Genomic DNA, 26688 nt, shown 5'->3' on the forward strand with positions numbered 1-26688 from the left:
TATAAGTATTTTGTGTATTTGCTTTATTTTTTATTTTTGGCCGCACTGCACAGCTTGTGGGATCTTAGTTCCCCAACCAGGGATCGAACCTGTGCCCCCAGGACTGACAGCTCAGAGTCCCAACCACTGGACCACCAGGGAATTCCCTAATTATTTGTGTATTTGCTTTTTGTCTGCCTTGTCCCGCTAGGACGTCCACAAATTGAGGATTGCACTTTGCCTTGTTTCCCAGCATATCCCCATTTCCTAGAACAAGACCTAGCATACAGTATGTGTTCAATTAATGTATACTGAATGAATAAATGAACGGCAGCCCTGAATGTGGAACTGAAAAATGTTCATATTCACAGCTCTCAATGTCTGGTGCCTATGAAGGAGAGGGAAGTGTGTCTCTCACCTGCAGAAGGGATGAATCTTCCAGAGGGCAACAGGAGCCCAGCCCCATGGAGTATGTTAGGGGTGAGGGGAGGGGCTGTGGAATGTTGGGGGTAAGCCCTCCCTTCATCCTCTCTGGCCTTGGGTGTGCATGTTTCCTCCGATACAAAACCCTCCTCTGTGGGCCGGGAGGAGAACTCCTCTTTATCTCACAAAACCCTTCATGGCACTGCTCTTTCTCCTGGATGGCAAGTACCCATTATGAATAGGGTTCCCTTCTGGGACCTTGGAGGTGGGGCTGGCCCACACTCCAAGAGGTAGGGTTAGTAGCATCTTTTTTTTCTTTTGGCCGCACACCGCGTGGCATGTGGGATCTTAGTTCCCCAACCAGGGATCGAATCCGCACCCCCTGCAGTGGAAGCGCAGAGTCTTAACCACTGGGCCGCCAGGGAGCTCCCCCAAGAGGTGGGGTTAGGAGTATGGACCAGAGTTGAAGGCAGGTGGCTGGCACTGAGGATTTAGTCCCTGATCTGCCTGCCATGTGAAAAAGCTTCAAGATCCCTACCTGGGAGAAGAAAAAGGGGCACTCTGCAAGGGGGACATCAGTCCAGACCCTGCCCTCAGGAAGTGTGCAGTCCAACGGGGTGGGGAGTGTGAAAGCATTTGGAAAGTGGAGGAGGAGGCTGTGTGGTGGGGCGGGGTGGGGGGGCAATGCCTGGTGGGCAGGATGCTGCCACATGGGCTCTGGGGAGTCAGTGCTGTCCCAGGCCTGAGTGAGACCTGGGGGTGTCCACTGGCATAATCGAATTAGTTGCTAACAATTATTAAGCACTGCATGCCAGGCAAGGATCTGAGCACTTCACAGGGATTAACACTCTTAGAAAATGGAACCATTATTATGATCCCCATTTTACAGATGGGGAAACTGAGTCTCAAAGAGGCCAAGAGCCTTGCTGAAGATCACATAGCTGGTGAGCTGTGAACATGCTTCCATCCCCGGGTTTGGTTAATGATCACAACAGCCACGCTTGCAAAGGGAATGTTATCACCCCATTTTACAGAGGAGAAAACTGAGGCAAAGAGAGACCTGGGAACCAGAATCCAAATCTGACTGCACCACTTCAGTCTGCCTATACAGCAAGCATCCCTGGGAAGGGTAGCACGTAAAATGTCATTGTCATTTACACCTAGTGGTAAGGGCATCTCTCAGCTTCTAAAGGTCACAACGCTGAGCTAATGGGAAAGGATGGGGGGGACGGGGGGTGAAAGGGGAAAGGGTTCATGATTTTGCAACCCTGGGGATTGGGTGGGGTGAGTGCCAGTAGAGAGTGATGGGTATGAAAAGGAAGTGGCGTGGCGTGGGGGGGGAGTCTGAAAATAGACCTTCAGCACTTCCTAGTTTTTCTAGCAGTGTCTGCAGCTTAAGAGGGAGGAGGTTGGCTCCACCCTAGAGACACCGTGTGACCTCCAAGGAGCCTGTGCTATCTCTGGAGCCACTGGTCCCCAGAGTTCTCTGCTTGGACATCTCCCCATCTCTGCATCTGGGCTGAGTGTATAGAAGGAGCTCAGGCTGAGGCAGGACCAGGGCACTCTGTACCTCCTCCATGGTGGGGGATGGGCAGGTGAGCACTTGAACCCTTAAACGTAGCAGACCTTGAAGTCCCCTGGAGCTGCCCGAGGCACGGAGGCGGGCCCATGCTCTCTCAGGCCACCTGGCTGTCTGCAGCCCAGAGCTGGTCATGGACCCCATGATCTGCCCCGAAGTTCACAGGATCCCAGATGCTCAGGCCAGGTGACACCTCCTCCAATCCATCCCCAGCCCCTGCAGGGACATCCCTGGATGTCCATGAAGGAAGAGCACCTGTTCACTGAGCCCCTACTGTGTGCCAGTTCCTGCCAGGCACCTCGCACACTTTCTCATTTAATCCTCACAATGCCAGATGAAACAGGAGCTCAGAGGGTGAATCAGCTTGTCCAGAGTCACCCAGCACTGGATTTGAATCCAGCCTTGCTAGCTCTCGCCTCTGCACACACCAGCTTGCCGAGGGAAGTCCTGCCCCAGCCCCACTTGCCTGTTGGGTGCAGGGGGCTGGCAGAGAGGGCTTGGCCATGCCAGGCCAGCTTGTGGGCTCCTAAGACCCTGGGCTCCTGATGAATGGCTCCCTTCGTATCCCGGTTAGGGGTTGGGACAGGAAGGAGGGCAGGGAGGGAAGGAGCAGGGGAGGTCAGATCAAGCCCGGAGAGGTCACCCTGCCAGTCTTTCTCCTGCAGAACCCAGGCTAAGGGCAGACTGTCCGTGGGGTCTGGGGGGCATTGGAGGGCAGAGCCCAGCAGGGCTCCATCAGCTGTGGTAGCTCAGGGGACTGTTGGACCACCGTGTGTGGGCCAAGCACGGAGGAGCTTGCTGGGATCCAGGCAGGGACATGACGCTCACAACAGACTGTCCGGGACTTTCGGCTGCTTCGTGTTCACGTTGCCCAAGTCCGTCTGCCAGGCCAAGGGACTCGCTGGGGTTTTCCACGAGGACTTCTTCCACGGCAGCCGTCGTCCTCTGACCGGCTGGTTCCTCTGTCTCCCCAGCTTTTCTGCTGCCCCGGTGGCCCTGGCTTTCCCGCTGCCCCGGTGGCCCTGGCTTTCCCAGACTCTCACGTGGGGCCTGCACCCGGGGCCTCCTCCTGGGGGTCGCTGCTGGGGCTTTCTCCCTCAGAGGCAGCAGGTTCGGCCGCGTCCACAGGGGCCTCTGGGGTGGAATCCGTGCAGGGGGCAGAGGAGGCTTCGTCACAGGGGCTGGGGGCTGAGCTGGCCGGGGCTCCGGGGGGCTGGGCCTCAGGGCTTGCCTGTGGCTGGGCCCCAGCATCCAGCTGGCGCTGGGCCTCGTGGTTCTCCTGGGGCTGGGCCCTGGGGTTCAGCTGAGGCTGGACCAGAGAGTCTGACTGTGGCCGGGCCACGGAGTCCAAGAGTGGCTGGGCTGTGGGGTTCACCTGTGGCTGGGCCTCGGCCACTGGCCCTGGTGGAGTCTGATCCCCAGCGCCCGCTTGGGTCTGTGGCTCAGCCGGAGTGAAGCTGCCCGGCCGCTCCTCACAGAGAGCTGCGGCGAAGGAGGAGAGCATGGCGTGCAGCAGGGCCCGGAGGTCGGCACTGGCCAGGAGGCAGAGGAAGGGACTGAGGCAGCTGTCGAGCAGGATCAGGTAGTCGGAGTAGACCAGGGCCTCCCAGAGCAGGTAGCCGGGGTAGATGTCCCACAGGAAGGCCAGGTACAGCAGCTGCGCCAGCTGGTAGGGCAGCCTCAGGACCACATAGGCTGACAGAATGGTCTTGGCCACGCGGGCAAAGCCTCGGCAGGCCGTGGACCCGGACTGCTGGCGGCAGGTTCTGCAGGTGGCAGCCTGGGTGAGCACGTGGCAGACGAGCAGCAGGAGGAAAGGCAGGAAACCCCCCAGGATCTCAAGCATCCGCAGCGGCAGCTCCTCGCTGTCCCAGAAATCCAGGCAGATGACCAGGTCGTACCACCAGACGGCAGCCTCGGGGAACACCAGCCAGGGCACGCTGAAGAGGGTGGCCAGCACCCAGACCCCGGAACAGACCCAGAGGGGCAGGCGGGCTGGGCGGTGCCCAGGGTACCAGCGAGGGCACAGCGCAAGCAGGCAGCGGTCCAGGCTGAGGGCTGTCAGCAGGAAGAGGCCGGAGGAGTAGGACACACCCCACAGGAAGTAGTAGAGGCGGCAGGCGGCCGTCCCCAGCGGCCAGTGCCCTCCATGCTGGATCTCCAGGATCTGGAAGGCTGCTGCCGCCAGGAACAAAAAGTCAGAGAGGGCCAAGCTGAGCAGGAGCAGGGCGAGCCGCGTACCCGCTCCCTGCCGGGCCTGCGAGCCGGCCAGCCAGGCCATGAGCCCGTTGGCTGGCAGCCCCAGGAGCAGCAGGACCACCAGGAAGACCGTGTCCCAGGCGCCCTGGGGGTAGTCCTCGTCGTCGAGCTCTGTGCGAGGCCCGCGGCCAGCGGCACCCAGGTTGACTTCCATAGCAGTGTCCATCTGAGGTCACCAGTGTCCCACTGGACGTGGAGTGGGTGCCTGGTGAATCAGTGAAGGCACGAATGGCTGAAAAGAAGAGAGAGGATGCTGTGCATCTCCATGCAAGTCGCTGTCCCTCTCTGGGCCAGCATCGTCACCTTTGGGGTAGTTGACCTTTGCCAGGGCCTTTAAACAGATTACCTCACCTAGTCCTCATACAATCCATTCTACAGGTAAGGAGAGGAAGGTTCAGAGGATCAGTGACTTGCCCAAGGTCAGAGGTAGGAACGTGGGCTCTAACCAGGACCCTAACCATTTTGCTAAATGGAACTCTTACTGCGCCCAAGCAGACCAAACCGGAGGCTTTCAGATATCTTTCAGTTAAAATATTATAGCAGAACTTCTATGTGAACTAAAACTGTGTGCTCAGGATAACGGAGGGAGAGCACTCTTAGGGCTCCAGGGAACACGCTCTACAAACCACTAGGGAATTCCCTGGCGGTCCAGTGGTTAGGACTCCACACTTTCACTGCCATGGGCCCCGTCTTCATTCCTGGTTGGGGAATTAAGATCCCTCAAGCCGCACGGCGTGGCCCAAGAAACAAACCAAAGCGAAACAAAAAAGCCACTTGGTCAGAGCGTCACAGGCTCCTTTCAGTCGGTATCCTGGGTTCACATGTTTAAGATCGGGCTCCCCTGGCGGTCCAGTGGTTAAGAGTCCACTGCAGGGGGCACGGGTTCCATCCCTGGTCGGGGAACTAAGATCCCGCGTGGCGTATGGTGCGGCCAAAAAAAGAAAAAAAGATTCCAAGAAGGAAGGGCTCACATCCCCTGGGCCCACCGGAATCTGAGGGTGGACAGGGAGTCTGGGGCAGACAGTGGCCCCCACTTGTCCCCTGGGGCTACTAAGTGGAAAAGGGGGCAGGGGACTCAGCCGTGCGATGCGGATGAGGGTGGCTGGGTCCCAAGAGGCTCACCGCCCTCACCCCACCTTCCCTAGACGGGGGAGGGTGGTTCCCTCTGAGGGTGGAGAAACTAGATGTCCAGGAAAGACTGGATCCTGCCACATGGCCCATGGCTCCAGCCACTTGACCCTTCAGCCTGCTTGTCTCCCCACCTCCAGGGCCCTTACTCAGGCAGACCCCACACCGCAAGCTCCAGCCCCTCCTACTGGATCAGAGCCCTGGGCTCCCCTCGGGCCGGCTGGTGAGGCCTGGCTTACCTGTAAGGCGCAGGCTGCTGGCTGGAAGCAGCAGGGCGTGCCTGCCTGCGCAGAGGTCCGGCCGTCCGCACGGCCCCACGCCGGGGCCTGAGGCATGGCGCCCGGCGGCACTGAGGCGGCCGGTGTGAAACCCAAGCTGGGAGGACATCAATCATTCATGGGGCTGCTCGCCGGGAAACCCTAACCCCGGCCCAGTAGGGCCAAGTGACCAGCCAGGCCCCCCTATTCCTGACAGGGCTAGATGGCTGAAACCCCTCACCCTAGGTCCCTCCAGCCCAGGGCAGGCTCTGGGTTCCCCCAGGGTCCACCTCCTCCGAGGTCACCCCCATGACCTTCAATCATCTGTGATTCGAGGCCTCTATGGTCTGGCGTCTCTGCCTGAATTTCACATACACTCTGCTCCGGCCAGGATGTCGCCCACGTGGGGGCCACGGTGGACAGCTCACCCTCTCCTTGCCCACCTCCTAGCCTTTGCCCACACTCTTCCTCCTGCTTGAGATGCCTCTCCGTGTCCTCTCTCAGCTCAGCTAAATCCTGCCTATCTCATACAACTGGGCTGTCTTTGACGCTTCAGCAATATCGCCTCCGTCTTATAGATGAGGCAACTGAGGCTTAGGGAAGTGAATTTGTTGGGTCTCCCAGCTCATAAGCGGCAGAGCTGGCGTCCAAAGCTCACTGCAGCCAACATGTCCTGGCGTGCTGTGCCGCTAAGGATGGTTCCCCTGACCCATCTGGCTCTGCCTTGGCCACTCCCAGGCAGAGGGCTGGGATTAGGGCCTGGGCTGCCTGCCTCACTTACCCTAATCCCCCTCAAGGCCCCGATCCCTGGCCATCAGCTCTCAGGCTGGGGGGTGCATAAGCAGCTTTATGGGTCCGGAGAGGCAGGGGTGCACGCTGGTGCTGCACCTCTGAGCCCTGTCACCCCTCTCCGCATGGCCACAGAGCAGGTGAGGGGACAGCATGGCCCAGACCCGCCCCCCGGACCCCAGAAGCCCCCTGTGGGGGTCATGGCTTCCAGTAGTGGTGCTGAGGGGTTCCCCTTGACCAGGAGGAGGGGCAGCAAGAGGGCGGAGGGGCTCCGAGGGTCCCGGAAGGGCACTGGCAGCTCTGGGGAGCAGACCCTCCCGCAGGGCCCCAAGGCCCAGGAGAGCAGCAAGAACCCCGCCCAGACTGGAGACGGGCAGGAGGGGCCCGCCTCTCGTCGCCAGTCCCACCGGCATCGTCCTGCCCCCCGGCACGATCCTGCTCAGAGGACATACGGGCCCCTGCTCAGCCGCATCTTTGGGAAGGTCAGGTGGGGCTGGGGCAGGGCTGGGGGGGCTGGGGGTGAGGTTGGGGACTCATGGGCTCAGGCTCAGCCCACCGTGCCCCTTACACTCAGGCCTCTTCCAGCTTCTGCTCCAGACTCAGGAGCCTGGGCTGAGGGGCTAGAGTTTCTGAAGTTTGGGGGTGGCCTGGGCAGTGGACGGAGAGCTAGACCCCAAGCCCAGGGATCTGTGGCAGCGCGGGGTCCCAGGACAGGAAGGGGGTCATGTCTTCTCCTGGGGCCCGCGGGACTTCAGCTGCCTTCTCCTGCCCTTGCGGGATGGGCCCTGCCCAGGCCAGCGTGGGCTGGGGCTGGAGGAGAAAGGGCGGCCAGAGCCCTGGCCGGCCCCAGGGACACACTGGACTATGCCCCTGCAGGACCGCGAGCTGGGCCCCGAGGAGCTGGATGGTGAGTGGCCCGTGCTGGCAACGGCGGGTGGGAGGCGCCCCAGAGCCTGGCTGCCTGCGCCTGACCTCCCTCCCCTGCAGAGCTTCAGGCTGCCTTCGAGGAGTTTGACACGGACCGCGATGGTTACATCGGCTACCGGGACCTGGGCGAGTGCATGCGGACACTGGGCTACATGCCCACGGAGATGGAGCTCATCGAGGTCTCCCAGCATGTCAAGATGCGAAGTCAGTGCTTGACCACACCTGCCTGGGGCTGGGGCGGGGCGGGGCGGGGCGGTGCGGCCGAGCCACCTGGCTTTGCAGCCCGGTCCGGGTCCGGGTCCGGGTCCTCTCTGGGCCTCGTGGTTCAGGGGAACTGAGAGGTGGTGGGAGGTGGCTGTGGGGTGAGGCCCCGGTGACGGTGGCGTGAGGGGGTGACAGCTTCTAGGACAGTCTGACACTGGCCCCGGGGCGCAGGGGTCGAGGGTGACAAGGAAGGCACCGGGTGACCCACGAGAGCCCCTTGGGACTCAGGTCGAGGACCCCCATCTCTGACTGAGGTAAAGTGTTCCGTGCTGGTACCAGCCACCAGGGCCGTCTCTGTCTCTCTCTCGCTGACCCTCCCGAGGCACCTGAAGAGAGCCTCCTGAGGTTCTGTGAGGCCGGGCGTGACAGAACCCTGGCCATTCCTTGCAATTAAATGTCTGATGGGCTGCTCTTGTGTGATTGTCATTAGCCGATTTGTCGAATATCAGATCCCTTCCATCCCAGGACTCCTCCTGCATTTGCTTTTTCTTTACAGTTTCCAAAATGGATGTGATTTACAATCGACATGACTATTTTCGTGTCATGCTTCTTTCTTTTCCCCAAAGCTGTTAGTGGACCATTGGTGCTTTTTATGATTGGCGGCACCTTAGAATCCAGGGTCAACCTGGGGATGCTTCTTAGGGGTCTTTGCTGCCGCCTGTGGGGTTCTGGCACTTCACAGCCACGAACCCAGCCCCATCAGCACCCTGTCCCCCATGAGGAGGTAGGCTCAGTAAGTCACCCAAGGCCACGCCCTCGGTGGCAGGGCCAGGAGGCTCTGAAACTGGGGCCTGTCTGGTTCCACAGCCTGGTGTCTTTGCCCCACACCCGGTGCTTCGCTGAGAGCACTTTGCCCCCATTGGCGGAGCCCCAGGCCGTAGCCTCCTACCCCCCTGACCCGCCCCCGCCCGGGACGTGGACACAGGTGTCCTTCCTGGATGCAGAGCCGGGGAGGGGCTGGCCCTTGGGACGCCCCTCCCCGGGCCCCAGCCCTCACCACTGTGACCCTCTGCCTGGGTCCGCAGTGGGTGGCCGCGTGGACTTCGAGGAGTTTGTGGAGATGATGGGCCCGAAGCTGAGGGAGGAGACGGCGCACATGCTGGGGGTGCGGGAGCTGCGCATCGCCTTCCGCGAGGTGTGGAGCGTCCAGACGGGTGGTGGGCGGCTGGCTGGGCGGCATCCTTACTGGCCTCCCCCCAGGAGGCCAGGGGAGACCGGGAGCCTCAGCCTCTGGAGGCCCCGAGCCCTGCAGCGGGTGGGACTAGGGCTGGGGAAGGGTCGGAGAGGGTTTGGCTCACTCCCAGCTGGGGGTCCACCTGCAGAGACCTCCTGGGGCAGGGAGCTCACGGCCTCAGCCTGGGAGAAGGAGGAGGGTGTGGACGGACCAAGGTGTGGGCGTCCAGGCACAGGATGTGGCAAGGTGGAGGTGGGTACAGGCAGAGGCAGCCTTGGGTAGGAAGGGCTGAGCCCTGCTGGAATCCCAGTTTGACAGGGACAGGGACGGGCGAATCACGGTGGCAGAGCTGCGACAGGCAGCACCGGCTCTGCTGGGGGAGCCACTGGTGGGTCCTGAGCTGGACGAGATGCTCCGAGAAGTGGACCTCAATGGGGACGGCACCGTAGACTTTGATGGTGAGTCTCCTACCTGGACAAACGCCCATCCCTCCGGCTCCCAGGCTGAGCTCAGTGCCTCCTGGCATGGCTGACCTGGACTGGCCCAAGCCCCGCCCCTTCTCCCCCGCAGAGTTTGTGATGATGCTTTCTACCCACTGAGGCTCCAGGAGGGAGACCGTTGCCCCTCTGGCCCCAGACGCCAGCAAGGTTCATGCTGCACACCCTCCCTACAAGGCCCCAGGATGAAAGAAACACAGCAGCCCCAGGCTCCTTCCGCTCCTGACAACCTCTGGCTGGAGAGTTGGCTTGTGATGTCACCTGCCCACCCTCATCCTCACCTCCCTTCCACCCGAGCTGCCTGGAGGAAACCTGCCCTCAACCGCCCATCATTCCCCGGTGTGAGCAAGATTTGAATCTCTCCAGCCCCTTGGGAGGTAGGGAGCTCCTTGGCGCTGGCAGCAAAGACGGGGCAGTGTAGGGGTTGGTTCTGGTAACATGGTGAATTGAGAAGGTGGCTGGACACCTCCCGCTCTTTATATGTGGAAAAGTTTTTGGTTTTGTTTTTATTTAAAGCTGAACGTGAAAGAAAGGGATGACCTCAGGGACCAAAGACAAAGAGAGAACCCAAAGCTGGGTGGTGGGAAGGAGAAGATGCCATGGGGGCTTCAGAGGTGGATAGGTTCAGGAGCCTGGGCTCTGACACCCAGGAGGGACAAGAGACCTGTAAGAGGCTGGGGAGCAGGACATGACGTCAGTACAATCCAGCGTCTCAACGGGCTCCCCTGTTCTTGAAAAGGCGACCAAAATATACCTCCACCCACCAGCCTGAGAAAGTGACGAGGTACAGATGTTCAGGACCTTGAGTGGAAAAAGTTACCCCAGTGAACCTGCAACTCAGGTCTGCACATCAAGCAGGAGTGCGGTCTATCTCTGTGGTGTGCAAAGCAGAAGAAATAGGAAAAAAAACTGCTGAGAAAGGCACTCTTTCAACCCAGGGCACATAGGACTTAAAAAAAAAAACCCAAACAACCCTGTCACTTCTGAAGATGAACTCATGACAAAAAATTACAAATCACATAAGGAAACAAATCACCATGAGGGAGACTAGGCAGAGGCAGTAAACGGAAGAGTCAGCAATCAAAGTGTAAATCATAAAACAATGTAAAAGAGGCCATTAAGGAACCGCAAAAACAAACAGAAAAAACTGAGGTAAAAGAAAGGAGACCGTTATCAGTAACAGGATGGTACGAAAGCAGAACAGAAAGATTTAAAAAAATAATAAGCCAAAAGAACTTCTAAAAATAGAGGATATAGCCATTGGAATGAAAAAAACAATCAAGGGGTAAAGTAAACAGCATATTGGACACAATTTAAGAAAAGATTAATGACCTGGAAGCCATATATGAGAAATCACCCATAAGGTAGCATTGAGGAATGAAAGACAGAAAATATTAAAGAGTAGTGAAAAGTCATTAGGAGTCTCAGAAAATGTAGAGAACAGGCATGAGGCAATATTTAAAGAGATGATGATTGAAAAACCTCCATAAAGACTTCCACAAAGAGGGACTTCCCTGGTGGCACAGTGGTTGAGAATCTGCCTGCCAATGCAGGGGACACGGGTTCGATCCCTGGTCCAGGAAGATCTCACATGCTGTGGAGCAACTAAGCCCGTGCGCCACAACTACTGAGCCTGCATGCCACAACTACTAAGCCTGTGTGCTGCAACTACTGAAGCCCCCGCGCCTAGAGCCCGTGCCCGCAACAAGAGAAGCCACCATGATGAGAAGCCCGCGAACCACAACAAAGAGTAGCCCCCGCTCTCCTCAACTAGAGAAAGCCCGCGTGCAGCAACAAAGACCCAACACAGCCCAAAATAAATAAAGAAATAAAAAGAATTCCACAAAGGCAAGAGTCCAGATTGAAGGAGCACGTTGGAGCCAGAGAAGGATATATAAAAGTAAATGTATAGGGACTTCCCTGGTGGTGCAGTGGTTAAGAATCCGCCTGCCAATGCAGGGGACATGGGTTCGATCCCTGGTCCGGGAAAATCCCACACGCCACAGAGCAACTAAGCCCATGCGCCACAACTACTGAAGCCCACATGCCTAGAGCCCGTGCTTCGCAACAAGAGAAGCCACTGCAACGAGAAGCCCGTGCACCGCAACCAAGAAGAGTAGCCCCCGCCCACCGCAGCTAGAGAAAGCCCACGCGCAGCAACAAAGACCAACGCAGCCAAAAATAAATAAATTAATTTTTTTTTTTTTTTTTGCGGTATGCGGGCCTCTCACTGTTGTGGCCTCTCCCGCTGCGGAGCACAGGCTCCGGACGCACAGGCTCAGCGGCCATGGCTCACGGGCTTAGTTGCTCCACGGCATGTGGGATCTTCCCGGACCAGGGCACGAACCCGTGTCTCCCGCATCGGCAGGCGGATTCTCAACCACTGCGCCACCAGGGAAGCCCAATAAATTAATTTTTTTTAGAAGTAAATGTATATCTAGATGCATGCCAGTGAAGCTGCAGAATACAAAAGGAAAATCTTGTAAACAGCTCTAGAGAGAAGTCAGATTACTTACCAAGGATTAGCAATTAGACTCTCCAAAGACTTTTTTCATTGACAACAACAGATGAAAGAGGAAAATGGAATAAATTGTTCAACGTGCAGAGGAAAAAAAAAAAAGCCAACTGAGAAGCCTGTACTTAGCTCATCTTATTCAAGAATGAAGATGAAATATAGACTTTTTTCAGCAAACAAAGGCTGAAAGGTTTCCCACCCACAAACTCTTGTTGAAGGGATGGCTTCAGTGGGAAGGAAATTGAAGCCAGAGTATGTACTAAATAATAGGAGAGAAATCAGTAAACATATTGGTAGATCTAAAGAAGCATTAACTATAAAAAATAATTTGGGGGATTTTAAAAACCAGGAGGGACTAAAAAAAATAATAGACAAAAATAAAATGGAAGATGGGAAGGGATACTCTAGACATGCTTGTTTTTCCTAGAGGAGGACAGATTCATTGATTAACTTTAGATTTTGATAATCATGTAAGGGTAACCATTAATATAACAGAAATAGAGATAGAATGTTCCATTCTCAATAGTCAAATCAACAGAGGAGGAAAAGGGAGAAAGTGAAGAATTCCTGATTAAGCTAGCAGAAGGCTGGGAAAGGGAAAAAAGCGAAGAAAAACAAAGTCTACAGAAAACATTGAAACACAAGGTAGAAATAATCCTTAAAACAAAACAAAAAACAGGGCTTCCCTGGTGGCTCAGTGGTTAAGAATCTGCCTGCCAATGCAGGGGACACAGGTTTGAGGCCTGGTCTAAGAAGCTCCCACATACCACGGAGCAACTAAGCCCGTGCGCCACAACTACTGAGCCTGTGTGCTGCAACCACTGAAGCCCACATGCCTAGAACCCATGCTCTGCAACAAGAGAAGCCGCTGCAATGAGAAGCCCGTGCACCACAACAAAGAGTGGCCCCCGCTCGCCGCAACTAGAGAAAGCCTGCGTGCAGCAAAACGCAGCTAAAAATAAAATATAAATTAAAAAAAAAAAGACACATTCAAAGCATAATGACAACTGAAGGGCTGAAAATGATGGCTTGGAAAAAGATTTACTAGGAGAGAATTAACCAAAAGAAAGCTAGTATAACTACAGACATATCAGACAAAATGGGCTATGGGGCAAAGAGCGTCAGGGATAAATTGAGTCACAATTCACTAAGGAAATCTAATGTTCTTAATCTGTGTGCAACTATTAATGCGTTTTCCAACTAAAACTAAATCGTATTTAGAATTTGGGTATTCATCATTTCCTGAGAATGGTGTTGATGTCAATCCAACTTGCATTACATAAATTAACCAGCAAAAATCAAGCATGTTGGTCACATTAAAACTTTAAACGTTGCAATTCAGTGTTCTGTCAACATGTTCATATGGACCAAGGGTTGGCAAACTTTTTCTGTGAAGGGCCAAACAGTAAAGATTTTAGGCTTTGGGGACCATATGGTTTCTGTTGCTCTGCTGTAGTAGTTTGTATGGCTGAGCAGCCGAAGTCAATACAGAGTGTGGCTGTGTTGGAATTTCGATACATAATAATTAAAGGACTTATTGACATAAAAATTTGAATTTTATAAACTTTTTTGTGTCACAAAAGCTTATTGTCCTTTGACTTTTATCCCAACCATTACTAAAATGTGAAAACCATTCTTAGTTAGCTTGGTGGCTATATTGGGCCTGTGGGGTATAGCTTGCTGACCCCTGAGATAGTCTTATAATATGGAGAATCACCACTTTGGGGATCACTTGTTGTTTAGCTAAGATTGTGAAGTGACAGAAAGTTATGAGCGTAGTAGCAACTCTGTGTTAATTGCTAATTTGCCCACTTTCAATGAATGGTGTTCATAATTTTTCTTTTTTTGTTTGTTCTGATTTTATCTACTGAAATGTAATTTTATGTCTGATTAATCTGATAATACAATCTGTGGGCTTACATTCTGTACCTTTTTTATTTCACTTTTTTAGTTTTCATTTTACCTTACAAAAGTATTTATTGGTCCATGTTGCATTAGAAATGAAAACTGGTCCTTTACCCCCAGCTAATTTGAGAATCACTCATTTAGGAGTTCCTGCATCTAACTGGTACCCCCAAAAGTGCCTTGATTGGTGGCTGAGGGTGGGAGGTCCGGCTGGGCCAGGAGATTAGGAGCAAGATCAGGGGTCTGGGTGCTCATTCTTTCAACAAAATCACAGAAATCTGAAGGCACTGTCCTGGCCGCTGCAGATAACAGTGGAGGCCGAATACCTTAATGGCTCTCGCGTTTCACTGGGTCGGCAGACTGTAAACACGAAGTATATGAACAGGGTCTCCGAGGCCCACATTCATTCGGCCGGCCCCTCAGTTGGTCAGCTGGGGCCCCGGCCAGCTTGCTGATCCCCACCCCCCTCTGAGTCACAGAAGCCCTGGGTTGTGTTTCACTCTGCCCTCAGCCAAGCCAGTCTCTCTGGGCCTCAGTTTCTATGGAGGGTGACCAGAAAGAACCTGTGTCAAGTGCCTGGCACATGACGTGGCGCCTTCTAAGAATCTGATAAATGGTAGCTATTATGACCTCAGATTTCAGGGTTCTCAAAGATTCTGCTTCCTGGTTGTTGAGATCCTGAGATGCTTGGACCTTCCAAAATTCTGCAGTGGTCTGTTTCCAATGTTCTGTGGTTCTAAGAGTCTTTGATCACTGAGGTTTTCTGTTATACAGGCTTGCTTCCTTTGTCCTCTGACCCCTACTTCTCCCAACCTCTGGGCCTGGGAAGTAGGGCAGTGGGTGGAGGAGGCTGGGCTGCTGCGTCCTGGTGGCCCACATTCAGAGCCGGCTGTGGCAGCCCAGGGCCCCAGAGCCAGGCTGGAACCAGGATACCAGCCTCCAGGCCCCAGGCCTGTGTCATCTGAGTGCCCTTGGCCAGGGCCACCAGGGGAGGCACCAATGCTGCCTCTCTGAGTGGAGACAGGGGCAGGACTGACTCTGCTAAGGACTGGGAGAGTCTTCTCCAGGCTTGCAGGGTAGAAGAGCCCCAGGCCCAGCTCTGCCCCTGACATGCTGTGTGACCTTGGGCAAGTCATGGAGCATCAGGACTGTCATGTGTACCATGGGGAGATGGACAGTCCGAGAGCCCTTCAGCCCCAGGGTCAAGTCCTTTTCTCAGCCTTTCTGAAAGGGGGCTGTGGCCAGGCTGATGGGCTGGTCAGGGCAAGTGGGAAGTAAAAAGCAATTGTGGGCTGGAATTAAGCACCCCTTTTATTAGCACAAAACACCACCAACCCAGCAGCCCCCCAAGAATAAGTTAAGGCACGGAGCACGGAAGGGGCGACTTTCCCAGGCCCAGGTAGTGGCCCGAGGCCCACTGCCCCAAACTTCCGGAGCAAACTCCTGAGGGGACTGGGGCCTCGAGGGTCCCGCAGGGCTTTTTCCCTTGAGATGAGGGTACCGAAGCGGGGCGCGGGCCCCAGGGGCGCCCCCTAGGGACACGAGGAGGCCGCGCGGGGCCTCTCGGTGCCGACGATGGTTCCCGCCGTCCGCCGCCGCCTGCTCACTTCTCAAAGTAGGGCAAATAGAAGAACTGGAAGCCCCGGTGGCCCTTGACCGCGCAGTAGATGAAGGTCACGTGGTAGACTGCAGGGCGGGGTCTGTCAGTGCCGGGGACCCGCCCAGGGCCCGCCCCTGCCCCCGCCCCCACCCGGCGCCCACTCGCACCTCCCGGGACCAGCAACAGGAAGCCGGGCACGAAGAAGATGGCGCTGGAGACACCTAAGAGAGGGGAGGAGGGGCCGGGTCAGGGCAGAGAGGCTCCCGGGCAGGACTGCGGGGTCACTGCCTGGGCAAGTCTCACTCTCCGAGGTAAAAGGGGCCGTTTCCTGCCGGGAGGGTGCTGAGCGCTGGGGGAGGTGGAAGGGCTTGCCGAGGACCTCTGGGCACACGAGGGGCGTGACCGCTGCTTGCGGAGGGAGGAGGGGGGCGCTCACCTGGCGAGGGGGCCACCTCCAGTCCCACGCCGGTCAGGATCAGCACTGCACACAGATGGAGCCACGAGGGTGAGGGCAGGAGCTGGTGGCAGGGTGGGGACCTCCACCCGCAACCCCCAACATGGCTTAGGCCTGAGGAATGGTGTCCCCCCCGCCTAAGCTGAAGGTCCCCTGGGCAGAGAACTGCCAGGGGAAATTCACCAAGCTCTGTGTTTTCAGATCAGGGCACCTGGCAGGCCCTGGGAAATGTCTGTCTCTGCCCCCATGGCCCTTCCCTAGTGGAGCAAGCAACAAGAACCTCTAAGCTACAACCCTGGTGATCAGACAGCTCGGGAACCTGGGGTATCAGGGAGGGCTTCTTGGAGGCAGTGGCATCTAAGCTGAGCAGGGACAGCAGCAGCAGTAGCAGTTAGCTTTTAGTGACCACCTACCAGCTGCTGCCAGGCACTGGGCTAAATGTGTTACATGCAGTGCCTCATTTAATTGTCACCTTGACTGAGACGGGTATTACCATCCCCATTTCACAGCAGAGGAAACTGAGACACAGAGAGGGGAAGTAACTTGCCCAGGACTGCATTTAGAAGGTGGAGGTGATCTGACTCCAGAGGCTTTGCTATGGGCATGGCACAGGCAGAAAGGGAGAGGAGTATTCCAGATGGAGGGAACAGCCTGGCAAAGGCCCAGAGACTGGAGGGAACTTGGGGCTTTCTAGGAACTTCCAGTTTTTGGCGAGACAGGAGAGGCAAGGGTCCAGGCTTGAGGACTTTGGCAGGATCTGTAGGCCCTGGGGAGGGATGTGGACTTTGGCTAAGGACAGTGGGCACTGGGGGAGCTGGGGTGGTCATAGCTGGATCACTTTTTCAGATGCAGAGAGAGTCCTGGGTCCCCACTTAGAGGATGGGATGGCGGGGGTAGATGGGGGGCTGTACAGCATGGAGGCTTGAAGGGCCACCATGGACTGTTGTGTGGTTTGTGCTCTGCACAGAGCACCTCAAAAAGGGTACAATGGGGGTTGAAACTCACTCCCTGTGCCCTGGCTTAGGGCTGTGGGCTCTGCCCACTCAGAGGAGGCATCTTTTTCTAATTCCTGCAAAAGGCCTTTATGGGCTATGGTGGCCCACTGGCCTGGCAACGTCACTGATGTGGGTTTAAATCCAAGCTCATCTACTTCCCAGCTGTGGCTCTTCTGCAGCATCTGTGTCCTTACTTTTGAACTGGGATAGTAATAATGCTTGCCCTGTCAGGTGTTGAGGATGAAATGAGATAAGGCAGGTGGCCAGTGCAACTCGCAGGTGTTGGGGAAGCCGCAGCTCCCTCCCCTGTACACAGACACCCAGAGCTGAGGCAATGATGCTGCTCAGCTTTCCAGCTACGGGACTCTGACCCTCCTGGAGGAGGGAGGGCAGGTGCCACAGTTGGGCCCTCCCTAAGGGATCCCCTTGATCCCAACCCTAGATCCCTTTTGGGGACTCTGACTCCTCAGCCCCACAGAATGAGGAGCCCGGGAGTTAGAAAACAGCGGGCTGTGGTTTCTGCCTGCTCTGGGCCTCAGTTTACCTATCTTGAGTATCTGGGGTGGGAGAGAGGTCCTTGTCAGCTCTCAGACACCAGAGGAGGGGAAGTGACAGGGGACCTGTGGATTGGGCTGGCAGGGCACTCTGCAGTCCTGGCCACTGGGCTGGGCATATCTCTGAGCACTGCCCCTACATATAGGTTCTGGGTTGTGGCCCTACCTCTTGGCTCACTTGCTATGTGACCTCTGTAAGGAAGGAAAATAAGCCTGCTCTGCACCTGGCTCGAAGGAGACAGAGAATAAATAGTAGCTGTTACTCTCTGTTCCCTGATGGATTAAACAGGCTTAAAAAAAAAAAAAAAAAAGGAAAAGTTTGGAGCACGGAACCAGGCTCCATTTCAACTATGTGTGATTTCTTGGCTATGTGGCCAGGAGGCTGGACCTGCCCCTCCCAAGGCCTCAGCTTCCTAACCTGTAAAATGGGGGTGGGGTCACGGCAGCCAGCTGCCTCCTCAGGATGCTGGGAGGCTCAGTGTGCCAAGGGGGATGCGATGCAGAGCCCGAGTGAAAGGAGGGTGGACCCCCCTCTTGGGGGTATGCAGGGGGCCCTCGGGGGCACTCACCCAGCCCTAGCAGGAGGAGCAGGAAGGAGGCCAGCACTACCCTGTGGTTCTTCTGGATCAAAGGGTGTTGAGTCCAGCTGGATGGCAACAGAGCAGGAGTGTGAAAGAGGTGACAGGAGGCCCACCCCCTCCTGTCACCATCCCCCACCCAGAGAGCCAAGGGGAAATGGTCAGGGCTGCCTGTATTGGGGCAGGGGCCCCAGGTGGCAGGAGCAGGGCAGGGTCTCACCTGCAGCAGGCATTGTAGGAGCGCTGAGTGCTGCTGCTGATGGTGCTAAAGGACCACTGGGAGCTGCGGATGGATGTTCGGCCAGAATCCCTGCAGGATAAATGGGCCCGGTGAGGGTGCAAGGGGAGGTGAGCAAGGAGACCCTTTGGGACAGGAGTCATGATGGTGTCCTGGGGGATGGTGCAGAGACTGGAACTGGGAGTTTCTGCAGGACAGGGGACACTGAGAAGGGACTGGGTGAAGAGGAATTCAAGGGATGGGGGTTGAGGAAAGCTGGGGATTCCTGTAGGACAAGTGACCTGTGAGAAGACAGGGGCCAGACCAGGCTGGGAGTTTCTGCAAGATAAAGAGCCTGGTGGGGTGGGTGGGTGAGGCTGGCACTAGGGTAGGGTGCAGGACAGGGGACCCTGTGTAGGAGTCTCTTGTAGGACAGGATGTGAGATGGCTGAGTGAGGTGAGGTGGAGGACTGAGCAGGGGCCTGGGGACCGGAGACAGAAGCATGGGGCTAGGAGTATGGGGTGGGTCCCCACCTGGCCCTGACCTGGTGCTGGCTCCCCCATCCGTCTCCGGAGAGGTCTGGGCTCCATCCTCATCATTCTCCAGGTTCTATTCCAGAACACAGGGCTCAGAAGGGTTACTGGGCTCAGGCCCTTCCTCCCTCCCCTCTGGTGGCGAGGAAGAAAGCAGCGCACACAGCTGTCAGACTGGCCACACAGCTGTCCAACTGGCCGCTTGACAGCTGCTCCCTCCCCTCCTCTCCCCGAAGAACGGGTTTGATGATTCACAGAAACTGAAACCCAGGTAGGAGGTGGGTGCTGGGGGCTTTGGCAGGGAGGAGTCAGCAGGGGCTGGTTGCAGGCTCCCAGGGCCAGGAGATCTCCCAAGCTTGGGAATCAGGGTGGAGTTGTCAGGATGGTATTTCAGGGGCCCAGTGTGGAGGCCCTGGATTTGCGGTGCCAGGGAAGGGCAGGCCAATGGTTTCCAGGCTTGGGGCATAGGAATCTAGTTCAGGTTTCCAAGAAAAGGATTCTAAAGTTGGTGGAGGTCTTCTGGGAAAGGGGGATTTCCAGTTTAGTGGGAGCCAAGGCATGGGCAAGGACTCATCATGTGAGTGGGGACCTCCAGCTCTGGGGCGAAGGATGGGGTGGGGACTTAGAACAGAAGAGGGGGTGCTGGTTCCCGTTGGATTATCTGGCCTGGGGCTCAGGGGACTCCTTCTGAATATGGACAAAGTCTGGTTCAGGTACGGAAGAGTTCCCCATCCCTGCGTGCTACAGGGAGGGAGGGTGAGTACCCAGGTGGGGACTCCAGGTTGGGATCTCCAGCTGGGGGTGAGGGACGAGCTGCCAGGTCTGGCCTCTGGGCTCTCCAGTAGTGGCTTGGGACCGAAATCAGAGCTGAGAGGGCCTGGGAAGTGGCTCAGTGGCCACCTCCGGGGGGCGGTCTTCCGCTCCGGCTGAGGCCTCTAGTCCGATTCTCCCGAGTTGGGGTTCTCCAGGGTCCGGCCTGGGGTCTGCCCAGACCCAGGCGGGGATTGAGGTGGGCCGGGCGGTTCACCTGGTAGCGCAGCCGGGACTGCTTGTCCTCGTCGGCCACCTCGAACCGGGCCCGGCGCTCGAAGTGCAGCGGCCCGAAGCGGGCGACCCCGCTGGACTCGGGCCCAGGGCCTGCGTCCTCCAGGGACAGCTCGAAGGCGTCATCGATGCTGAACTGGGGCCGGGCGGCACTCATGGCCCCAGCCCGCTCAGACGCCCTGCACCGTCGCCATCGGCGCCCGCCGGTCCCACCCCCGCGCGCACGCCCCGCCCCGTGCCGTCGTCTAGGTTGCTCGACGGTCCGGCGCCCTGGCCGAGGCCCCGCCCTTACATAACGGCCCCGCCCCCGTCCGCCTTCAGCAGGCCAGAGCTGCCGAGCGCCGAGCAGACTAGTGCCCGCGCCTTCTCTCGTCCGGACCGAGCTGGGCTCGCCGCGCCGCCCAGCGGCCTCCTCGGCGAGCGACAGCGGGTGCCTCTCGGAAGCAATCCCTTGGTCTGTACATGGGCCTTGGAGGGGCTGCCACGCGCCAAGCTTTCAGGCCGGAGTTGGAGCCGTCTGCATCCCAGCCCGCTCCTCGAGTGCTGAGGAGACTCCCGAGGACCGTTTCCCCACCCTTACTCACCACGGCCCTGCGCGGGAGGGGGATTGTCGCTACCATGCAAATGTGGAAAAAGGCTCAGAGAGCTTATGAGGCTTGCATTCTCCTCCAATTCTGTCTCCACGCAACAGGCAAGGTGGTCTTTTAAAACATTTGATCCTTTTCCTCTGTGTGTTAGTCTTAAATAAAACTTTTTTTTTAAATTAAAGTATGCTGCCAAGTCACTCCTCTGCATAAAACCATCTCTTGGTTTTCCACTGTGGTTAGAGTAATATGTGAACTCTTGACTAAGGCCCACAAAGCTCTGGTCCCTGCCTACCTCTCCCAACCGCATCAAGTCCCTCTCTGCCCCTCTTTCATCTCACTCAGCCACACAGGCCAGCTCGTTCCCATCTCAGGGTCTTTGCACGTGCGTGCTTTTCTCTATGCCTGGAAAGCTCTTAATCTTGCTCTTTCACAGGGGGATCTTTTCATCATCGGTGTCCCTGCTCCAGTGTCACCTCTCAGAGAAGCCGTCTCTAACTATGCAATCTAAAGTCAGTTTCACATCACACAGTGCTTACCTGAAATTACCTTATTTTACACTGTCTTATTCACCACTGTCCACTGTGCCCAGAACAGTGTTTGGCACTAAGTAGATCATCAATAAATATTTGTGGACCACATGAATGAGTGCTTCGCCCAAATCCCAAATGCTTTCAAGTGAGAACTGGGATTTGAACTCAGGTCCACCTAGCTCTAGGGGTGCTCATCCTCCTCCACTCACCCAACCCACTTCATTTTATGACCTCGTGTACAGAGCTGAGTCAATCCTGCTTCTCAGTTTATGACACATCATCACTATGAACAAGGCCGCTCTTGAGTTACGGTAATTTATTTTCCCTCCTCTCCACCGTTTTCCTCCTTCCTTTCATCAGATCCCATATCAGTGTGTTCAGTCGGCTGCCTTGAATTCTGTCTGGTCCCCTACTCCACATGGCATTGGCTCGTGTGTGGATGTGTTTGCAATTTACAAACATGGTATCATGTATAAAACTCATTCTATTTACATTTTTACACTCAACACTGTTTGCCACCTGCATCTCATTTTTGTTTGTTTGTTTTACATCTAATAAACTTTATTTTGGACTTCCCTGGTGATGCAGTGGTTAAGAATCCACCTGCCAATGCAGGGAACACAGGTTCGATCCCTGGCTTGGGAAGATCCCACATGCCACGGAGCAACTAAACCCGCGAGCCACAACTACTGAGCCTCCATGCCACAACTGCTGAAGCCCGTGTGCCTAGAGCCCCTGCTGCGCAACAAGAGAAGCCACCGCAATGAGAAACCTGCACACCGCAACGAAGAGTAGCCCCCGCTTGCCGCAACTAGAGAAGGTCTGCGCGCAGTAACGAAGACCTAATGCAGCCAAAAATAAAATATAAATAAATTAATTAAATTTATTTAAAAAGTAATAAACTATTTTGGCATAATTTTAGATTTACAGAAAACATTCAAAGATAGTACGGAGAATTCTCATATATCCTTTGCCCAGTTTCCTCTACTATGCACATTTTTAATAATCACGATCTGTTTGTTAAAACTAAGAAATTAACATTGGCACATTATTATTAACTAAACCAGATTCTATTTGGATCTTGCTGGTTTTCCTTCTAGTGTCCTTTGTCTGTTCCAACCTGCATCTCATTTTTGCTTCTACAGGCTACGTGTGGCATACCGTGTTAAGTGTCCAGCCCTTTTATTATCCACAACACCCCTCAATGATACACACTTAGCTTGGCCTCAATGCCCCTATCACATAAGTCGCTGTTACGAACATCTTCACACTGTCCCCTTATGAAGTGTGGGAAAATCCCTCTTGAAGTAGGACTCACAGGCCACAGGGTACATGCACACTTGACTTCACAAAGTACCATGGATGGTCTCTGGAGTGGCTGTACAAATTTGTACACCCACCACGCAGGTTCCAGTTTTCCCTAGGCACTCGGTATTCCAGCTTTGTAATGGCTGATGACTCTAAAGTTGTGCCTCTTTTTCTCTGGGGTCTCTGACGATGGGAGAATTTGAACAGCTCTTCATACACTTGTCAGTTCACGGTGGTTACTCTTCGGCGAATTGTGTGTTCCTATCCTTTGTCCATTTTTTTTTTCTATTGGGTTTCTAACCTTTTTCCGGCTGGCTTTTGTTGTTGCATATATCTCCTCCCTGTTTGTCTTTGTCTCCTTATTTGTCTAAGGTGCCCTTAGTTCAAGAACAATCTTCATTTTTATATAGTCCACCAGGTCTGTGCTCTTTGAGTCTTAAAAAAAATTTTTTTTTGGCTGTGTTGGGTCTTCGTTGCTGTGCGCGGGATTTCTCTAGCTGAGGCGAGCAGGGGCTACTCATCGTTTGCAGTGTGCGGGCACGCAGGCTTCAGTAGTTGTGGCTCAGGGGCTCTAGAGCGCAGGCTCAGTAGTTGTGGTGCATGGGCTTAGTCGCTCCGCGGCATGTGGGATCTTCCAGGGCCAGGACTCGAACCCGTGTCCCCTGCATTGGCAGGTGGATTCTTAACCACTGAGCCACCAGGGAAGTCTTTTTTGAGTCTTGTTTGCAGTATTTCCTCACCCTGAGATTACAAAAATAGTCTCCAACATTGTATTCCAGGGGCCTGATAGTTTTACTGTCTAGGAATGTGCTGCAACAAGACAGTTCACTGACTCTGGAGCCAAACTTCCTGCACTGGAATTCCAGTCTTCTCCTCACTAGCTTTGGGATCTTGGAGGGCCAGGACTAGACTGAGGCGATTGAGGCACTCCCCTTGGGTGAAAAATTTAAGGGGACACCAAAGAACTCAGTAAGCAACATCAATTTTATATATATATATATATATATATATATATATATATATATATTTATACATACATATATAGTATGGCATAAACTTTAATATCCAGTGAAAATTATGAGCTCAAAAAACTTTTTTAACATCTTTATTGGAGTATAATTGCTTTACAGTGATGTGTTAGTTTCTGCTGTATAACAAAGTGAATCAGCTATACATAAACATATATCCCCATATCTCCTCCCTCTTGCGTCTCCCTCCCACCATTCCTATCCCACCCCTCTAGGTGGACACAAAGCACCGAGCTGATCTCCCTGTGCCATGCGGCTGCTTCCCACTAGCTGTCTATTTTACATTTGGTAGTGTATATATGTAAATGCTACTCTCTCACTTCGTCCCAGCTTACCCTTCCCCCTCCCTGTGTCCTCAAGTCCATTCTTTAAGTCTGCATCTTTATTCCTGTCCTGCCCCTAGGTTCTTCAGGACCGTTTTTTTTTTTTTTTTTAGATTCCATATATATGTGTTAGCATACGGTGTTTGTTTTTCTCTTTCTGACTTACTTCACTCTGTATGACAGTCTCTAGGTCAATCCATCTCACTACAAATAACTCAATTTTGTTTCTTTTTATGGCTGAGTAATATTCCAGTATATATATGTGCCACATCTTCTTTATCCATTCATCTGTCGATGGACACGTAGGTTGCTTCCATGTCCTGTATTGTAAAAAGAGCTGCAACGAACATTGTGGTACATGATGCTTTTTGAATTATGGTTTTCTCAGGGTATATGCCCAGTAGTGGGATTACTGGGTCGTATGGTAGTTCTCCTTTTAGTTTTGTTGTTGTTTTTTAAAAATTTATTTATTTATTCATTTATTTTTGGCTGTGTTGGGTCTTCGTCTCTGTACGAGGGCTTTCTCCAGTTGCAGCAAGCGGGGGCCACTCCTCATCGCGGTGCGCGGGCCTCTCACTATCGCGGCCTCTCTTGCTGCGGAGCACAGGCTCCAGACACGCAGGCTCAGCAGTTGTGGCTCACGGGCCCAGTTGCTCCGCGGCATGTGGGATCCTCGTGGACCAGGGCTCGAACCCGTGTCCCCCTGCATTGGCAGGCAGACTCTCAACCACTGCGCCACCAGGGAAGCCCTATACTTTTAGTATTTTTAAGGAACCTCCATACTGTTCTCCATAGTGGCTGTATCAATTTACATTCCCACCAACAGTGCAAGAGGGTTCCCTTTTCTCCACACCCTCTCCAGCATTTATTGTTTGTAGATTTTTTGATGATGGCCATTCTGACCGGTGTGAGGTGATACCTCATTGTAGTTTTGATTTGCATTTCTCTAATGATTAGTGATGTTGAGCATCCTTTCATGTGTTTGTTGGCAATCTGTATATCTTCTTTGGAGAAATTTCTATTGAGATCTTCTGCCCATTTTTGGATTGGGTTGTTTGTTTTTTCGATATTGAGCTGCATGAGCAGCTGCCTGTATATTTTGGAGATTAATCCTTTGTCAGTTGTTTCATTTGCAAATATTTTCTCCCATTCTGAGGGTTGTCTTTTTGTCTTTTTTATGGTTTCCTTTGCTGTGCAAAAGCTTTTAAGCTTCATTAGGTCCCATTTGTTTATTTTTGTTTTTATACATTTATTTATTTGGCTGTGTTGTGTCCTCATTTCTGTGCGAGGGCTTTCTCTAGTTGCGGCGAGCGGGGGCCACTCTTCATCGCGGTGCGCGGGCCTCTCACTGTCGCGACCTCTCTTGCTGTGGAGCACAGACTCCAGACGCGCAGGCTCAGTAGCTGTGGCTCACCGGCCCAGTTGCTCCGCGGCATGTGGGATCCTCCCAGACCAGGGCTCGAACCGGTGTCCCCTGCATTGGCAGGCAGATTCTCAACAACTGCACCACCAGGGAAGCCCTATTTTTGTTTTTATTTCCATTTCTCTAGGAGGTGGGTCAAAAACGATCTAAGCAAGATCAATAATATTTTAATGCATTATTTTTTTAATTTAAATTTTAAAAAATCGAATCAAATCAAACTCCATGGTAAACAAAATATCAACATTTTAAATAAAAGCAGGATTCTATCTTGCATGACTCACTTCACCCTGGTCCTGGCCTTGCTTTGAGCAAGTTACATAACCTCTGTGTGCCTCAGTTTCCTCAGTTGTCAGGTGGAGGTGATAACGCTTCCCTCATAACATTAATTTATGATGAAATGAGTTAGTACACAGTAAGGAGCATAACACAGTGCCTGGCGCAGGTAAGTACTAGGTCAATGTTTTTTTCTTTTGTTTTTTAAATATGTCCAGGATTGTTGAGACTGGGAACTTTTAAAATTTATTTATTTAATTTATTTATTTACTTCCAGCTGCATTGTGTCTTTGTTGTTGTACGCAGGCTTTCTGTAGTTGTGGTGCGTGGGGGCTGCTCTTTGTTGCGGTGCGCATGCCTCTTATTGCGGTGGCTTCTCGTTGCGGAGCATAGGCCCTAGGTGCACGGACTTCAGTAGTTGTGCCGTGTGGGCTCAGTAGTTGTGGCGCACGGGCTTAGTTGCTACGTGGTATGTGGGATCTTCCCAGACCAGGGCTCAAACCTGTGTCCCCTGCATTGGCAGGCAGATTCTTAACCACTGTGCCACTAGGGAAGTCCTGGGCTGTGTTCTTATTTCCTAAATACTTTCTGATTTTTATTGTTTTGGGAATGGAAACTTATTTTCTATATTTAGGGGTGGGTTATAGTTAGCATTAAGAGTGTTATTAATTTGGGGTGACTTATTTTATATCCCTGTAACATTGCTTACCCTCTAATTTATTAAAATTGTCTGTAGATTCTATTGGATTTTCTATATAGATATAATCACTCACATGTCTTTTTCTTGGTTTATTGCTTTGACCAAGACTTCTAATACTTTGTTAAACAGCGTCATTTATAGAGAGCATTCCTTACTTTGTTCCTGATGTTGAAGGGAATGTGAATACTTATTCCATCATACTTAATTGCATATGGCTTGTGTCATCCTGAGAAAGTTCCTCTTTTTTCCTGTGAGTTTTTATCATAAATAGTCCTCAAAGCAAACTTCATCAAATGCTTTTTCTGCATATTTTGAGATAATCATATGAGTTTTCATTTTTCTCCTTTAATTCACTGATGTGATGAATTACAGTAATGGGTATTTCTTTCTTTCTTTTTTTTTTTTGGCCGCGTGGTGTGGCATGTGGGATATTAGTTCCTGGACCAGGAATCAAATCCACGCCCCCTGCATTGGAAGTCCAGAGTCTTAACCACTGGACCACCAGGGAAGTCCAGTAATGGATGTTTCTAATGTTAAACCATTCATAATTCTTGGAATGAGCCCTACTTGATCTTGATGCTTTTTTTTTGAGAAGAAAATTAAAAATTTTAATGGTGCTTAAATACACATAACATCTAAAATTTACTATCTTAAACACTTTTAAGTGCATAGTTCAGTAGTGTTAACTATATTCACGGGAATTCCCTGGTGGCCTAGTGGTTAGGATTCCGGGCTCTCACTGCTGTGGCCTGGGTTCAGTCCCTGGTTGGGGAACTGAGATCCCGCAAGCCACGTGGCAAAAAAATAAAAACAAAAAAACCCCAAACTATATTCACATTGTTGT

At 53.5% G+C, this 26688-nt stretch overlaps 3 protein-coding genes across 4 annotated transcripts; 1 reads left to right on the top strand and 2 right to left on the bottom strand.

The window, feature by feature from the left end:
• Positions 1-3020: 3020 nt before the first annotated feature.
• On the bottom strand, positions 3021-4406 carry GPR152 (G protein-coupled receptor 152). The gene has a single exon (XM_059069363.1). The coding sequence runs from the start codon at positions 4404-4406 to the stop codon at positions 3021-3023; it is 1386 nt and encodes a 461-aa protein (XP_058925346.1).
• Positions 4407-6539: 2133 nt separating this feature from the next.
• Positions 6540-9378, top strand: CABP4 (calcium binding protein 4). Its single transcript, XM_059069410.2, has 6 exons — positions 6540-6896; positions 7291-7321; positions 7402-7545; positions 8631-8740; positions 9090-9237; positions 9350-9378. The coding sequence occupies exons 1-6, from the start codon at positions 6540-6542 to the stop codon at positions 9376-9378; spliced, it is 819 nt and encodes a 272-aa protein (XP_058925393.1).
• Positions 9379-14989: 5611 nt separating this feature from the next.
• On the bottom strand, positions 14990-19939 carry TMEM134 (transmembrane protein 134). Of its 2 annotated transcripts, XM_059069424.2 has the most exons (7): positions 19656-19939; positions 18640-18704; positions 18098-18187; positions 17869-17945; positions 15733-15777; positions 15464-15517; positions 14990-15382 (listed from the first exon to the last, which is right to left on the bottom strand). In XM_059069424.2, exons 1-7 carry the CDS (start codon positions 19827-19829, stop codon positions 15300-15302), a joined length of 588 nt encoding a protein of 195 aa, XP_058925407.1. In that variant the 5' UTR covers positions 19830-19939; the 3' UTR covers positions 14990-15299. The 2 variants fall into 2 exon arrangements, with proteins under 2 accessions (XP_058925407.1, XP_066893809.1); XM_067037708.1 differs by lacking the exon at positions 18640-18704 and having other exon boundaries at positions 19656-19905.
• Positions 19940-26688: the final 6749 nt, after the last annotated feature.

This window comes from Kogia breviceps, chromosome 7 (assembly GCF_026419965.1).
Source record: "Kogia breviceps isolate mKogBre1 chromosome 7, mKogBre1 haplotype 1, whole genome shotgun sequence".
NCBI lineage: Eukaryota > Metazoa > Chordata > Mammalia > Artiodactyla > Physeteridae > Kogia > Kogia breviceps.